This window comes from Varanus komodoensis, unplaced genomic scaffold (genome assembly GCF_004798865.1).
Source record: "Varanus komodoensis strain SLA01 unplaced genomic scaffold, ASM479886v1 scaffold29_3, whole genome shotgun sequence".
Classification (NCBI taxonomy): Eukaryota; Metazoa; Chordata; class Lepidosauria; order Squamata; family Varanidae; genus Varanus; species Varanus komodoensis.
Window position 1 is genome coordinate 186,993 of NW_025335760.1, and position 16,900 is coordinate 203,892.

The 16,900-nt window shown below is 58.1% G+C and overlaps 1 protein-coding gene across 2 annotated transcripts in view; it reads left to right on the forward strand.

The window, feature by feature from the left end:
- Positions 1–626: 626 nt before the first annotated feature.
- Positions 627–16,900, forward strand: part of HIF3A (hypoxia inducible factor 3 subunit alpha) — a 36,926-nt gene continuing 20,652 nt past the window's right edge. Inside the window, exons 1-3 of one of the 2 annotated variants that reach the window (XM_044435411.1) lie at positions 627–743; positions 15,158–15,348; positions 16,550–16,695. In XM_044435411.1, coding sequence (XP_044291346.1) covers positions 15,300–15,348; positions 16,550–16,695 — 195 coding nt within the window. In that variant the 5' untranslated portion in view covers positions 627–743; positions 15,158–15,299. Of the gene's footprint in view, positions 744–11,277; positions 11,392–15,157; positions 15,349–16,549; positions 16,696–16,900 lie in introns of those variants that run through there. The other variant, XM_044435412.1, reaches the window with a different exon arrangement.

Below are 16,900 nucleotides of genomic sequence, written 5' to 3' on the forward strand. Positions count from 1 at the left end.
CCCTGACTATTTCTAGCACCCTTTCCAAGGGCCGCTCATACGGAGCTTCTCCCGCCCGGCTGGCATTGCCCCTGGGGGCCAGGAGGGGCTTCCCGTGCTGTGGCAGTTTTGCTTTTCACGAAATTGCTCCACCTGCTGGGTCTGTCGCTGGCCCTAGGAATAGAGTCCCGTGATGCGCATGCCGCTGGCTTCCGGCACCCGCCGCCGATCGGAGGACACTTGGGCTGGGGAGGCCCCAGTCCAGGTCCGCCCCTTTCCAGCTGCTGAGAGGTCTCTGCCCAGCGCCGACCCTGCAGTTCCTGGCAGAGCCGGGTCCCCCCTTTTCTGCCCTGCATGCCCCCTCCGCCAGCGCCTCCTGGTGGCGCTGCTGGGGCTGGCTCGCCCTTCCTTCTTGCCTCGGCATTTCTCCACTTGCAGGCGCACGGACTGGCACCGGTCCCAACCCAGCCTCCTCACGCATGTCCGTCCCCCCAGCCTCTGCCGTTGACTGTACTCCTTCAGGCAGGGAAGCCGGTGGCCCTCGTGTGCCGGAGGATGAACACATGACGGGTCTTGTGTACATCACGTGTTCCCGGCCCTGTGCCAGGCCGTGACGCGGTGGGCGGAGGTAGGGGGCAGTTCCTCTCTGGAGAGGAGCCCTCTCGGCTTGGGGTGGCAGCGAGTCGGCGGCCGGTGGACGGCAGGGGCAGATGGGGCGACTGGCTCGGAAGCAGGCCCCACAGGCACGGGGGCCCCGCCGGCTGGTGAGTGCGGGCACTGCCCGGGGCCAGAGCAGCTGGCGCAGCTGCTCAGCACTGCCGCTTGGCTTCCCTCCTGGCCAGCTCCGCTTTCGCTCCAAGATGCGGTGCCGCTCTCTGTCCCACTTCTGCTCCCGCCTGCTCATGCCCTTCTCCGTGCCCCTTTCCTCGGGACTTAATCTCGCCTGGTCTCGACCACCGCCTGCGTGCCTTCCCTGCCGCCCGCTTGTCCCTCCTGTCCCTTCCCATTCATGTGGTTTTCCTCTCCTCCTCTTCTGTTCTCTGCTTGCGCATTTACATGTCTCCTTTCTGGGTCTGTTCCATCCTTTCCTCCATCCAGTGCGTGGTTTTTGCTCTGCCCTGTTACTTTCTCCTTCCCGTGCTATTTTTATTCCTTCCTCTAAGGATGTGTTTATGTTCTTACGTACGTTTACTAAACTTACCTTGCGCATTCCTCCTTGTCTTGCCCTATTCTCACCCATTTGAATATTTTTCTTTTTCTCTCCTCTCCTCTCTTGTATTTTTAAGTCTCGGCTGCTGTGTTGTCTCTCACTTTTCTTGGTTGAGGTTTCTCTGCTCCCTCTTTTTTCATTTCCTAACTTCTCCCGATCCAGTCTGAAGTGGCTGGGCTTCTTCCACCCTAGATCTGGTCCGGGTCCGTGGCTTCCAGGCCTGGCTGACCTAAACCATGTTGCGGCTTCTAGGCCGGTCTCTGTCTGCATAGAAATAAAAGGCAATAGGAGAAATCTAGCAAGGCAGGATTGTGTGCGCACGTGTTTTAAAATGTGGCTCTAAACTCAAGAACCTTCATTGTTTGGGGTGATGCTTGTAACCCTAGAATTCCTTACTTGCAACTCAGGGAGCGATTACCAGAAACTGGACAATGCTGTGCTGAAGTGACGAGAATTCTTGCTTCTGCTGATGGAAACAGACATTTGCGTAAAATGGAGCCCAACCTCTTGGGGGCGAGATGGAATTTAGTAGGGTGAATGGGTGCAAATGTGTAAATGTTCTTCCGTCTTTCAGAGGATGGTAGTTGCCTTCTAGAAATCTGAGGCTGGAGCACAACCCAGCATGCCCGGATTTCTGGGCCCGAGGAACTCGCGTGCGCCCTGTGCCTGGATCAGGAGTGTTCTCGGAGCCAGGCTGTGCTCACAGTAAGGTCGATCCGTCCCTTGGTTTTGACGTCGCGCCTCAGTTGTCCCTCCAGCGAACTGGCGCAGTTGGGTATTCCAGGAGGGCAAAAGAGTGCTGGGGACTCGTGTCCTGGCAGGGCCTGTGGGCACTGCGACGGATGGAGGCATTTATCATGCAGGATGCAAGGACTGGCTTTGCATGGTGATCTCCGTGCGCGCTCGCTCGCTCGCTCGCTTTCTCTCTGATGAAGCCGACAAGGGATAGGAGCATTTGGTTGGTGCCAGACGTGCCTTAAGTTGGTGGGTCTCAAAGGGCGACCGTCTCCCTCCGTGAAGAGCCGAGATCTGCCTGTGCAGGAATTTGTGCCTGCTTGGAAGGTCTTTCAGAGGTTATGATTCTCAGAAGCACAATGTGTAATCTTCTAATTAACGTTCATTAATCTGGGCCCATGCTAGCCTGAAAGGGGGCCATCTTGGACTGCCCGCCACTACGCTTTGGGGATCTAAAAATTTTCTGCGTAGGCTCAGAGGAACCCTTGCCACTCGGTTGCATGTGTCGAAGCCAGCTCTGTGGCCGAGGCCTGGTTCAGATGGAGCTTGCCACGAGCCACAGGGCACTAAGTGGCGTGCAAATATGGCGTGAGCCTTATCTCGGGGAGCGTGCCCGCAAGCTGCCTCCATGCTGCGCTCCTTCGTTTTACTTCTCCCTGGCCTGCTTTGTCGGCTTCCATTCCAAGTCCCACGAAGGATAAAGGATACTCCTTGACCTACATAAAAGGGACCAGCACTTGCTGCTTTCAGGGCTTGACAACCCAAAATGACTTGTGCAAGATTTCTTCCGAGCCTTCCTCTCTGCGTCTGTTCACAGAGCACCCCAGTCCTCCCACACTCAGATGGTGTGCGTGAGCTTACCTTGATTCACCGACACGACACAACAACCTTGCGTGGTAGGCCAGGCTGAGAGAGACTTGCCCGAGGCCACCCAGCACTGCGAGCATTTCTGGGGTCAGAGACTGCTGGGGGCACCCACCATGGATCTGGGCTGCCTTCTCATCTGCACTTGAACTTTGATATCCGGTATGCAAGTGAGAAGGAGGAATTTTGATCTGCTGCTGCAAATGTAATTAAAGAATTCAAAAGGCAGAGCTGACGCCAGGACATAACCCTCTTTCCCTGGCAACCCCTTCCTCAATCTGAGCAGAAAGGTGGAGGACCAAGAGGAAGAAATACTTAGGATATTCTCAAAGATATTATCTTCAACTTTTACACTCCTGTGCACAGCTGTTAAGAAAAATACGGCCAGTTCTGCCTGCCCTCCATAAGTCCCCTCATTTGAGTTTCTGTCTGCAGGGGATTCGGATACGCTCCGTGTTTTGCTTGCTGCGGCCCTGGGCATTCTGGAGCAGTCGTCTCTGCCCAGCCCCTCCGGATGCCTTGCAGCCAGTCGCCCCCCTTGCTGGCCTTAACTTGTCCACCTGCAGAATGGGACTTCTGTCTGTATGGCGGACCTCACAGGGCAGTTGTGAGCATAGATTAGAGAAGTGTGTCTGCAACAGGCTGAGCGAGTGAAGTGCTGAAGGTTTATGTGCCCCTAATAATGCAACCTTGATTGGACTGGTGAGACCCTTTCCTCTCCACCTGCAAGACTTCAGATAAAACCCAGAAGTGTTGACTTCTGGATCTTCCCCTGTTAATCACCTTTTGTACTTTATGGCAGGGTGGTAAAAGAAGGATTTTCTGCCTTGACGCTTTCGCCAGTTCTTGAGTACATATTCTAGTCCTCGAGTATAATTGCTTTTCATGTTTAGTTTGTATAGGGGATCTTCCACCGTGCCACTGGGTGCTCAAAGTTTCTTGCAAAATCCAGCAGCTTCTAGCTATGGAACCAGAGGACAGGAAGTGTTTGGGATGAACTAACGTGCAGTAGAAACGCTGCATTTGCTGCCAGTTGCATCCCTGGGTTCCAACCTGCCTTCCAGATGGCCTTCCACCATCTCTAGGCATGCCGTTTCTCCCAGATTTGGGAGATAACATCCAGGAAGCCCGAATTGCAAGTCGACCCGCTGTAACTGATCTCCTGTCCTTCATTTCCCAGGATGAGCTGCCCTGGCCATCTCCCGTTATAGATCTCTAAACTCTCTCCCTGCCTTTAAAGGGGAACGGTTCTCCGTTTTCGGTGCTGCGTAACAGGAGTCCTGACAAGGGAGTCAAGGACATGCCAGTGGCTCCTCCGCTTTGATCACAAAGGCCGCTGGGGCTCTGGGACTCGGGAGGCACTGCTTTCTGCCTTTGCAAAATGTATCATGCCCTCTTTCCCCGTACTTGCACTGTTCGTTGTAGATTGTAAGTCGCTTAGAGAGTCCTGTCAGGGTATTGAGAGGCATATACATTGGAGAATAAACAAACAAATATTGCCATTCTCTCAAGGAGTGTCCAGGGTTTGAAATCTGGGGGCATCCAGGTTTGCGTCTCCTTCGCTGCCACCTGAACATCTTACTTGCTTGACCGTGAAGCGGTGTGGCCACAGCACCAACGCCACCGCCGTCTCCCCTCCTCTCATGCGTGGCGGCGTCCTCTCTCCGACCTTGGTCTGCAGTGAATTGCAACCCGCCTTTCTGCGTTTTGCTCCCGCTCCGGTTCCACACATGGTGTTCTGTGCTTGTTCTGCACACCACGGTTTGCCCCTGCTTTCCTGGAAAAGCCCAAGCCACGGGTGAAGAGGCAAGCCATGGTTTGTCCAAACCAGGATTAGGAGGAGGGAGCTGTGACGTGGGATTGTGCCTTTGGTTGCTTCACGGCCTGTTTGGAGGGTGCTGAGCTGCGTTCCACCATGGCAGGCTCCCGGGAAGTCCTGGCCCTTCTCTGCCTTCCCTGAATTGTTTTACAACGCTCTGCTGCTCCGGGTGGTACCTGCATTTACATTGCAAGCTTTTGGCGCTGTCCAGGCCAGAAGTTTCTGGCCAGCCTTTTCTGTTTGTAGGAATGGTGGCTATTTACTTTCTTTGATTATAATTAATTTTATGGCTGCAAGTTCTCGCGAAAGAGTTCATGCCCCAGAATGATGGCTTAGGAATAGTGTAAATAAATTGGTTTCTGACCAAGTCTGTGTAGCTTTAGTACATGTCATGAGTGGAGCCAGCTGGAGCCAGGGGTCAGACTAGATGGCCCAGGAGGACCCCTCTGACTCACTCAGTTTCTGTGCATTATGGTCCCTAAACTAGTGGGCAGCATCTTTCCCATTCAGCTATGCTAAGGGGTATAGGGGGAAAAAACAAAAACATGGCTAGAGATTGTGCCTCTCAAGAGTCGGAAGTTTTCATTCTCCCGATTTTTCACACAAACCCTTCCCCGTTCTGTTGCCTCCCTGCTTAAACATGTCTTTGGAACCATATGAAAATCAACCGAGCCTGTTTACTGGAAGTGAAAGAGGGACACACGAACACGTAACGGGGAGCGAGCCCTCGCTCAACAACAGACAAACAACGAAATAAAATAATCGCTTGTTCCCATCTCTGATTGTTAACCTCCCGTCCTGCCAAGCTTCAAGGTTGCTGCCCCCGGTACGCGGATTGTCCCGACCGCACAGATGCGAGCAAGCAAGTTCTGCCGTGTCCGCTCCGTCTACAAAGAATTCTTTTTTGGCACTCGCAATGATGTGCTGGGTTTGCGCAGCTGCCGCGTGTGAACGGCCTGCCAAGGGGGAACCGCAGCCGAGCTGCGCGCTTGGTATGTGCTTTGCAAAGGCCTGGAAGGCTGGCGGGGTTCGAGGCAGGGCCCGGCCCGGCCCGTCGGGGGTCGGCGTGTGGCGTGCCCGGCGGCTCCCGGTGCTGAATACCTGCTTGGCTGAATCAAGCCGGTTCGCAGACGCGAGGCGAAGGACGGCAGGTTGCCGGAAGCACTTAATGGCTGCAGCGCCGGGCGCCGACGCGGGAGCACCGGGCTGTTGCCCCGCGGCCGCCCCGGAGAGCAGCGAGCGGGAGCCTCGGGGCACAGCTGCCGCGCCCCATCCCGCGCCTGCGGGCAGAGCGGCAGCCCCGGCCCGGCCGGCGCCTCGCGGAGCCCCTCCGAGGCCCTCGCGGGCGGCAGCGCGCCCCGTGCATCCCCGCGACGGCCCCGCGAGGCGGGCAGGCGCCCGCGAGGAGCTCCCCGGCCCGGGGCCGCAGCCCAGCCAGGGTGCCGCTTCCGGGGACCCGCCCCGCTGCGCCTGCTGGAGCTTGCTCGCCCGCCCGCCCGCCCCGGAGCTGTGCCTGCCGCGCCAGGCATCGCGCTCCCCGATGCCCCTTGGGTGGCAGCCTTCCGTCGAGCGCCGCTTCTCCCCCCATGTGAGCTTCACAGTCCTGTCCTAAGGTGACCCGAGGCGTTTCGTGCTTCCCGAGACCAGGCCGGGCTCTCACCACTAGGAACACTGGCCCTCAGCTGGCCGCACAGTGGAGGAAGGGCACGCGCCTGCGTGGGAAAGCAGGCGTGTGTGTGCGAGCGTGTGCGAAGGACGCGGGGTAAAATGGGGGAATCCGGTTACTTGGCTCATCGCCTTGGCTCGGGGATGGCCTTGAATCCTCCTGCTCTGCCTGGCTCAGTTTCGGGCTCTTTGGTTGAAGAGAAGAGCATGGGAAACGTGGTGCCTCCATTGAGGGAAGGGGGGAGGGAGTGCGGCTGAGCAGTCACAGCGGCGCAACGGGGCTGCTGGCTTTGCCCGGTGGAAGTGTGCGTTTTGTAGGGCAGTGGGTGAAACTACGGGGACCCGTGTCCTCGCCTTGGCACGGCTCGCCCTGGACGCCTCTGGCTCCGCCGCGGCAGGGAGGGGGTGCTGTTCCGGCCCTCTCTGTTTATTCACACGCTATGTATGTTCTTGGCGATGCGTGTGCTCGGCTCAGCCAGAGAACAGGCCGTGGAAGCGGGCCAAGGGAAGGTCGCCTTCTCCGTGGCCAGCTTCCCTGCTCCACCCGCAGGAATGCCAGAAGCGTCCGGCCTTTTCCAGCCGATCTTGGGAACTCGGCTTTCTCTGGCCGTGGGCAGGAGAGCCCATGTGCCACGGGAAGAAGGGTGGCTGGCTTAGGAGAGGGTGCGTGCGCTCAACGCGTGCTCCCGTTGCGGCGGCGCGGCTCCTGCAAGAGCCAGGCGCCTTTGGGTGCCGGGGGATGGGAGAGGAAGCGCTTTGCTCGCCAGAAGCAGCTGCATTCGGCCGTCCGCAGGGAACGCAGCGTGTGAGCGAGCCGCTTTCCCCGCATGAGCGGAACCGTCGCGGCGGGAGCTCCCAGCGTGAGCGCAGTGCCGATTTTCCAAACCGCACAGGTGCCTGCAGGATACGCACAATGGTGCTTGAAGCGGGAGCATGAGAAGGCGGTGCTGGGCCGTCCTTTCTCTGGCTTTCCTTTGGGGCACTTAAATGGTTGCTGTCAACCCACAAGGTTGGCCCCTGAGCCCCCCCCCCCCGTGCGTTTTCCAGAGTAACAGCAGCCTGCTGGTTCCTCCGTTGCTCACTGGGGGTGAGCTCTCTGCCACCTGTGAAGCAGTGTGCACACGCACCCGGGTGTGCGCTGCCTCGGCGTGGGTGCGCTGCGCAAGAGGAGAATGGCCGGTCTGTCCTGGAGAAGAGGCAGTGCGGAATCTGGACTGCCCTCTGCGTATTCCAGCAGCGCAGCTTGAATATGGAGCTCCCATCTTCTTCGCAGGGCCCGGCCCGGCCCAGCATGCCCAGCTTCACCTTCCTGAGTTGGCTCAGGTGAATTAGGTAGCTCCCCCGCTTTATGTACACAAACACCCTCTCCAGATGAGAGGCCACAGGGCGGGGTGGCAGGTCTCTTGCCAAGAACATTGTGTTCCCACCCAGCCCAGAGGGAAGAGGCCCTTGAGTGGGTGTGAGGCGCGGGGCGGGGGGGGGGGGGGGGCTTTGCTGGCGCTCCTGGTTCGGTGTGAGTGCGTGCATGCGTGTGTGTGTGAGTGGGGGGTGAAGGAATCGCCACCCAGGCGTTCCCTTACTTCCCCCCAGTCATGATAAAAACAAGATTTGCCACTGGCTCGCCTATGCTGCTGGCACGGCGACCCTTACAAATAAACACCAAGGTTCGGGACCGTCAGAGCTTCCTGTTGGGGAAGCGAGGAGAAACTTTGCAGGATAAACCTGTCCTCTTGACGGTGATGGCAAAGCTATTTTTATGGGGGGGGAGGAGAGGCGGAGGCAAGTGTCCCGCAGTGCCCCGAGGGGCACCCCCTCTTTTTAGGGGAGGTGCCAGGGTTGCAGGATGGCGGCTGCAGCCGCCAGCCGGGTTCCCGTCCCCTCCCGTTCTCCTCCAGCCGAGCGAGCGGCAGCGGCGGCTTTTCTCCACCCACCCACCCTCCCTCCTCCCTCCTCCAGGGATGAGTTCTTGGCATCGGGCCCCGTCTGCAGTACACAGTGTCCTGGACGGACGTGGACAGAACAGCCAGCGGCACTGCCAAGAGCACGTGCGGCAGGATTCCTGCTCAGGGCTGGGGGGGCGCAGGGCGGCGATTCGTGGCTGGGATCTGCGGGAGGGAGGGAGGGGCGGAGGGAGCGCAGGGGCCGGCCCTGTGAGGAGGAGAAGGAAGCTGGCTCTGCCAGGGAATGATGCTGGCTGCCTCGCTTCCCCTTCCTTGCCTTGCGGATGCGAGTGCGGGAGCGGTTTGGATGGCTGGGGGAAGGGGTCAGAGGGGGCCAGCGCTCGGAGGACGGCTGCTGCACCAAGCCGGGCGATGTGGGGGCTCCCCAGTTCTGGGAACAGTTTCCGTGCCGGCAGTCCACCTCCGGAATGCAGGCGATGCTAAGGGGAGGGTGCCTCTGAGCATGTATGACGTGCCTTTCACCACACGATGTTTGCATGGCTAGATGGGATTAGCTGGAGTGCTCTGGATAAAGGGGGCAAGCAGGGTGGCTCCCTGGGGGCGCTTGCGGTAGAAGCTGGGGGGAGGCAGGCTCACCTGGCTGTGCGCTGCTCGGTTGTGGCAGCCTCGGTCCAAGGCTGCCGAGACGCTTGAGGCCCAAATAGCTCTTGGGCAGGCCCCCCCCCCCCCGCACTCCAAGCTGTGCAGAGTCGGGCAGAGAGCAGGTCCCACGATGGTGGAGTGGGGGCTGCAGTGCCTTCGGTGAGACCCTCGCTGGACACCCAACTGACACACACAGGACTGACACACGCAAGATTTCTGAAGGGTTTCCGTGTCTCTTGGGCATCAGAACATGAGTGAGTGAAGTGAAAAAGGGAGCGATGAATGAACCAGCAAGCCACTGAATGAATGAGCCAGCCAGCTGCCGGGTCCCTTTGTGGTGGTCTGCTCAAGCATCGGGCGTGCAGCATCACCCCAGGACCCTCCCCCCCATCATCCACCTGCTATCCCAGCCGAGGGGGCAGCTTGCGCTGCGACGGCACCGCTGGGCACGGCTGCGCTGGGGAACTCCCGCCACCCCGAGCCGGATGGCAGGACGCGGGAGGCGTCATCTCTGCGTAAGCCGCCTCTGCCCCCTCCCACTTCTGTGCTAATCGGGGGGTGGGCGGGGGGGCGGGGAGAAGCGTTTCTGTGCGAGCGGCGAGTTGGCAACAGGCGGCACGCGCGGAGCCCAGATCTCACTGGAGGACGGCGGCTGACGTCACAGGTGCTGGCTGAGAGCGGCTTGGCGAGGCGCACTTTTCTCGAGCCGCGTCGTCGTGCCGCACATCACGCTCCTGGGGCTTTGGGGGCCCCCACGGCAGGCTTCCCCGAGGACAGGGCTCTGCGATGGGGCGCTGGTCCCTAGGGGAGGGAGCCGTGCGGCGTGTCAAACTGACCAGTAGTAATCCTTTTTATGAGCACTCTTAATTTCCTATTTCTAATCCAAATGGAAGTAACATTCCTAAGCGGACGGAGATGGTTTCCAAAGGCTGCCCACAAGCTTTTCGGGCTGGAGTTAAAATCTTTGCTTTGGCGGCCTTAAGAACTAGAAGCTTGCTTTGCTTTTTCCTTTTTAGAAAAGCATTTCCAAATTGTGTGATGCCACAAGGCGCGCAGCTGTTAACAGTCGTCGGCCTTTGCAGAAGGGGCAGAAATCTCAGAATAAAGCACCGAATTGCAAAGCGGAGGACTCAGCCTGATCATGCGATGAAGGGGCTGGTTTGTCCAGGAAATGGTGGTCGGCCATCGTGGCTCGCTGGAACTGCCTTTAACTTGGTGTACCTCCAGATGCCAGAGGCCGGGGAGAGACACGAAGGCCATGAAGCCAGCTCAGATGGACGTTCAGTCCAAACGCAGGGCTTTTCCTGGGCCTTATCTTGTCGACGGACGCATGGAAAATCAGTTTGGGGGAAAAGGGAGCATCTGCAGCAAAGATCTGCGAAGGGACTCCAGCAGAGTTCTCCCCTTCTGCTTAATGTGCCAGGATTCCCCCTTGCAGGTCATTAGGAACATTTGGGGCCTATTTTGCGATGTGGGAAGGAGTATCTGATCATACACGGACTGCCTTATCGCTCTGCTGTGTCTTTCAAGCCCCAGGGGGTGGCTGCTTTGGGAGTAGCAATTTGGGTCTTATTCCCCCCACACACACACTTTTTTCAGCCAACCTCTGCAGACATGCCGTTCTTTCTAGGGAAGAGTCGTAGCCCCGATGGCACAAACAGCTCATGTGCGAAGGCCTGAGCCAGGCTGAGCAGGTAGCATCTCCAGGCACCGCATCCCTGGGAAAGAGCCCCGGGAGACTGGAGAGCAGCTGCCCGCCCGTGTTGGCAGTCCTGAGCTCAATGGAGTGAAGGTCTGGCTCGGTAAAGGACAGCTTCCCGTGTCCCTAAAGAGAGAAATGAAATTACGCACCCTCACAGGGCTTTCATGCCCACATTTGCACGCAGTGTGTAATTAAGCCTCTGAGTAACACATACCTGAGAGTAGCAAACAAGGCTCCCAAGGTAAAGGATATAATTTCCAGGAAAGGTCGAGCCCCAGCACCTGTCTTTCTAAGCATTTACCGCTGCCTGGCTGCAGCTCTTGGATGCAAATCCCAGGCGAGTTTTCCCACGGGTTTCCTCGGAGGGCAGCCAGGGGTGCCAGGAGGCTAGGTGGGAGAGTCCCCGTGCCTCTGTTGCTGTAGACTGGGGTGTTTGTGCCGTGAGCATTGCCAGCTTCCGCTCCTGCGCACATGTGCGCCAGTCTCGTGCCTGTGGCTGCGCACGGAGATCCCCCCGCTCGCTGCCAGCCCCGTCTGGTGACCCTGTGGTCCACCTGGCCAGTGGCCATGGCTTCTAGGTGAACCCTCTGCCTGGGAGTAAAGCGAGAGCGAGATAAGACGCGGCTACACCTTGTGGCAGAACCCAGCCTGTTCTCTGCGACCCACGGCCGTGAAGCCGCAGGCACGGTGCCAAGGGACAGAAATGGAACAGCCTGTACCCTTAATGGGACCAGGGAGGGAGGGATGGTGGGAAGAGGCTGCGAGAGCACCGGGACGCTCAAAGTCCAGCTCATTCGGCGCGGGGATGAGCTGAGAGCAAGGCGCTGGTGATGCAGCGGCGACGGAAGCGGCTGCGGGGCCGAAGATGCTGCAGGTAGGCTCCCCGGGAGGTTGGGGTGTGAGGGGAGGCCGGTGGCTGCCTCGAACGCGAGGCGAATCGGGGATTTGGGGTGAGGACCCTGGGAAGTGACCGGGTGGAACTTGCGGTCTGGGGGTCCTTCCCGCGTTGGAGGGTCCCGATTCTGTGTTCCGCAGACCGGAGGACTTGTTCTCTGCTGCTGTGAGGTCTTGGGGCACTCGAACGTGGTGACGAGCCTCCTTCAGGGGGTGGCAGTGGGAAGCGTCTTGCTGTGGGGCCACACGTCCCCTGGCTCCCGTGTTCCCATTCACCTGGGACGTGAGCTTTGAAAGGGCTGTGGCAGGTACAGTAAAATGATGCCCAGAGTGACATCGGTGGCACCAATTCCCTAACACTTACCGGGCTGTTTTCCTCTGCCGCCCCCTGAAAAGGAAGATTATTTCTTGTGTTGTTCCCTGTTGTGTTTTGGTTTTTTGCAGGGTGGGGGCCTGTGGGGTCTTGTGGAGCTGTGGACTCATCTTCTCTCATGATTGAGTGGTGGGCGGGTGGGGGGCTGTTTTCTGCAGTCCTGTGCCTTGCAGCCGGCGGGAACGTGGCTCCGTAGGGTTCTCCGGGGTGCCTGGGGACCTTCCCAGTTTTGTGGAATGTCAGCAGATGGCTTGTTTTTGTGTGTCGGGAGAACAAGATGCCTGGGAGAACAAGATGCCTGGAAGCGGAGCAGGGGCAGAATGTGGAGGAGGCGAGAAGGAAATTGTGGTCTAGAGGCAGTGGGAATTGGAGAGCAGGACTGATTCACCTGTGTGGGGACCAGCGCCGCCGGCGACCAGGTTGGCCCTAGTCAGGTAATTCAGAGTCAGGCAGTAGGGGAAAGGCGGAAGTTGGAGAAGCACGGCCTGGATGGATTTTGGCAGCCGGAGAACAGGGTTGGCAGGCGTGTGTGGTGGAGGTGAAAATCCAAAATCCTGTTTTCCACGGCAGCTCGTGGGTGGGTGTGCGTTTGTGTGTCTGTTGTTGCTCGTCCTTGCCCCCACACCTGCCCCCAATCTGAGTGCATCTTTTTCGCTTGTAATTTTTTTTCGAGGGGTGATCACTGAAAGCAAGCACAATGTTTTCCTTTTCTGTAGCAGGGCCTCTTTCAGCCCTAGGATGGAAATCAAGTTTGGAGGTGCACTCAGGTTGGGGGTTGCACTTCAGTGAGGGCCAGGGCTGAAAGCAAAGATAGTGGACCCTCCAGATGCCAGCAGAGTGTAGCTGAAAGGTTTTCCTGCCAGTGACTGTGCTGTGGGAGAGGCATCGCTTCCTTTCAGAACGGAGGAAGCAAAGACTGCACAAAAGCTGGAAACCACAAAACCACGGGCACGTCGGAGAGCGCAGCAGGCAGGCTGTGTGGGGGACTGGAGCTCTGGGTCTGTCGCCAAGCCTGAGGCAGCCCACCCCCGTTTAGCGCAGGATTGGCCCCGTTTTACGAGTCAGGCCTTTAATTTCTTCTCCCGAGGGTCCTGGGGGGTTCTGGGGCGGGTGGCCTGTGAGCTGTGGCAGTGTTTGGTCGTCTTGTGGAACCCGTGTGTGTGCGTGTGTGTGTGTGTGTGCGCGCGCGCATGCATACGTGGGAAAGAAGAATTTGTAAAAGGGACAGCATCGTCATCACATGATACTTGAATGCAAGGATTTGGTCTGTGTGGGTGGGTGGGTCAAGTATACTGATACTTCAGTCCACTGGTACAGCCAGTCTGGAGAAGGGTCTACTCTAGAGGAGGTGACTTTGTATGGTCCAGGAGCAGCACAGAAATTCTCAGCTTGAGTCCCTTCCCTTTTGCCAAAACACAGGGATATCATGAAGTGTGAAGTTGTAGAACTGGAAAGGGGAAATCCCAGTTCAAATCTTTGCTCAGCCAGGCTGGCCTTGGTAAGCATCTCTCCCGTAGCCTGTGCTACCTCGCAGGGCTGTTGTGAGGATAACAGTGGGCTTGTTCTCCGCTGGGTCTGTTGCTCTAGGAGGCTCCTTGGAAGGAAAAACGGAAGCCTCAGGCAATCTGTGGCTGGGGGGGGGGGTGTTATCCATCCATCGAATCATTAAAACAGTTCTTTCCTACCCTTTCCTCTCCAAGGGGGCTGGCAAGTTTCTTCTCTCCTCTTTATCTTCACAACAACCCAGTGAGGTGGGTTAGGCAGAAGGCCCCCCGGGGAGTTCCAGGCCAAGTGAGACCAGATCTTGGCTCTCCTGAACCCAGCACAACCTACCCCACGAGGCCGGCTCTGTGTGCGCATAATGGACATTCACGATGCCATGCAAAGATGCGGCAGGAATGCTGCTCCAGAGTTGTGTGCACAGGTGTGATGACAAAACATGCTGAGCTGCTTCTAGCCACGGGACTCTCGGTGGCGAGGAAGCCGTGCGGGCCTCGCGTGGCAGGATCGAACTGCTGCAGTTCGGGTTTCGGGATCGCATGAGCGGCATGTGGCACGCTTTTTCACTGGGCAGGGAGTGCTCACCTGGGGGGGGTCCATCACAAAAGCCTGCCCCCCCTTCAGGCAGCTTTCCCTAACCAAGGGCCGTTCACACATGTTCGACCCCAGCTCCCAGCATCCCCATGCAGAGAGCAGCACTCAGACACAGCCGGAATGTGCCAGGCTGGGGAAAGCTGAAGTCCTGAGAACAGCTGAAACGTTAGGTACCTTCAAGGTTAGGGTTGGTTTGGGTTGGTTTCGCTGCAGCAAGTGCCCCTTGTCAACGTGGCTGCAGGATTAAGAACTGACTAGCTGGTTCGGAGGATGCGCCCCCGCCCCTGCCCCTGCCCCGCTTCATAGAAGGCCCTGCTGGTAGCCACCCTCCGTCTCTTCGGATCCGCGTTGGATGGGCTCGCGATGTGCATTGACTGGCCAGCTGGCCATCGGCAGCCGAGCACCCAGCTTATGCCGCCAGTGGGATACTCGGAGAACGCCGCTCCTCTTTTCGATTTCACTGTTGAGTGAGTTGGCTAGCAAGGGCGGCAGCTGCGAGGGGCCCGCTCGCCGCAAGCCCTGCGTCCATAGCATCCTAGGGGAGTCCCGAGTCTCCCTCGGTTCCCCTCCCTCCCATGAAGGAATTTCCCAGCAGGAACGCGGCCGGCCTGGCACACGCGTTGGGTGAGGCCCGGCCGGGTGTCTCTGGGCTGCCTTCTTGGCTCCAACCTGGCCTCCCTTGCAGAGTCGTCATGAGGATGACGTGGGCCATGCATGCCTCCCTCCCTGACAAAGGCGATTATATTTAAACATAAATATACCTTGTGAATCCATTCTGCCTTGGCATCTGATCGTTCATTTGCAGTGAGCAAGCAAGTCTTGTAACGCCTGCTGATTATTATCAGAGTCGTTCTTGTGGCACAGGTGCCTTCAGAAATAATCCAGCTGCTGTTTTTGTCATGGCCTTCGGCTCCTCTGTGATTCTCAGTCATTATTTGACTGCTGGAACAGCCAGCCTTAGATCTGGGAGCAGATAGGAAGGCTTCAGGGACCCGGTGCTTGGAGGCGGGTGCTTGTTGTTATTAACTGCATTAATATGTGCGCCCACCCGTCCTCAAAGCGCACAAGGCCGTGTCTGTAGCCCCTCTCCTTTTTGTAATCGTGGTGGCCACTGGCCGGGCAGGGGGGCCGGCCCGGGGTCGTCCAGTAACTGTGCCTGCGTGGAGACGTCGTGCCAGCCGGCTCTCCCCAGTCCCCCCGCCGTGCCCTCCGCTCCGCTGGCAGGGCCCACCAAGGAGGGACTGACCCGGCCGTTCGTGTTTCACCTTCTCTTCTGCAGATCCACCACCGAAATCAGGAAGGAGAAATCACGGGATGCTGCCCGCTGCCGGCGCAGCAAAGAGACCGAGGTCTTCTACCAGCTGGCCCACACGCTGCCCTTTGCCCGGGGAGTCAGCGCCCACCTGGACAAGGCCTCCATCATGCGCCTGACCATCAGCTACCTGAGGATGCACAAGCTGCTGAACTCTGGTGCGGACCCCCACCTTCCCTTCCCTGTGCAGGGGACCAAAACGGTCCAGCCCGAGCCCAATCCTGCCCTCGAGGCACCTCCAGATTAACCTGTACTACCCTCCCCCTTCAGCCAAGTTCCAGCTGCAGGTGCCGGCCAGGTATAACTTTCCGCAGGGATCTAAAGCACGTTTAGTTCTGCTCCTCAGCCAACAAAAAGCTCGCAATGGATCAAGAAACAAACAATCCTCGGCTGCAGGCTTACGGCCTGAGAAGGATGCAGCACGCAAGGAAAAGCAGGTGGGGAGGGGAGAAGAATATGTTATTCCAGATGCACCGGGTGGGAAGACGTTGCAGTCCCTGGCTGCTGACCCTTGGCAGCCAGCTTGCCCCCAGCCAGCCAGGAGCTTTTCCTCCATTCCGCTCCCATTGGTAGACCCAGACTAAGAGCAGGGCATTGCTACAGGGCTGGGTTCAACGGACAGGTATTCACAGGCAGTGAGGGCCACTCATGTGCTGGCTCCAACTGAAGGATGTCTTTGAATTAAGGTTGTCCACCCCCTTCATTTAAAGTTCCAAAAGAAAGTTTCTAGGCCTCAGAGATGCAGTGCCAAAGCTTGGGACTGCAGCAGAGGGTTCCATGTACAAGACGTGTGTTGCGGGTACAGGATCCGGCCTTTTGGGGGTGTTCGCTTTTGGAACTGGGGGGGGGGCTGGAATGGCCAGTGGGCGCTGTGTCCCTGTGGCTCCTTGCTTTCGACTTGCTGGATCAGAGGAACAGCTTTGTTGCTTTAGTGGTTTAAATTCCTGTAACGTCAGGCTGGGAACGCTGCTTACCGTATTGAGGGAGGTAAACCTGCAAGCGTCCCGTTCATTTGTGGTTTGGCTGTCGGGATAAGTGGCGCTGGGCATCTTGGTTTTCATTTAAAGCCGGTTCCTGGGCCTCATGGCTGCAGCGAAGTGCCCGCCACGCACATGAGCAGGCGTTCTTAGAGCAGAGTAAGGATCAATGAAGGATTGTATGAGAATCGTTTCTCCGTATCTCCACCCCACACAAGGCTCCATCCTGGATGGCGATAGAGGCTTGGGATTCCACACAAACCAGTCCAGGGAGTTTGCCGGCTCTGGGACTGGAGCTGGCAGCTCTGCACCGTCACATTTGACCTTCCAGTTAATCCAGCGCCGCCCTGGAGTAACTCTTTGCTGCTTCCCCATACAACAGGAGAATGGAGAGATGAGGCAGAGGTGGAAGAGCAGGTGGATGCGTATTACCTGAAGGCCTTGGATGGCTTCCTCATGGTCCTGACCGAGGAAGGGGATATGATCTACCTCTCGGAGAACGTCAACAAGCACCTGGGTCTCAGTCAGGTGAGGCGTTGCTACCTGGCTGGGGCGGAGAAGCACCTGCGAGGCGAGTCTGGTGGGAAATGCACTGAGGGGAGGGAGCCGAGCTCGTGCACCTGGCAATTCCACAGAAGCTGGGAGCCCCAGTGCCCCAATTTTAAAATGGTCGGACAGCAGGGGGTAAGGAAGACCCCCCTCTTGCCAGACAAGATGAGAGGCGAGGCCTGGT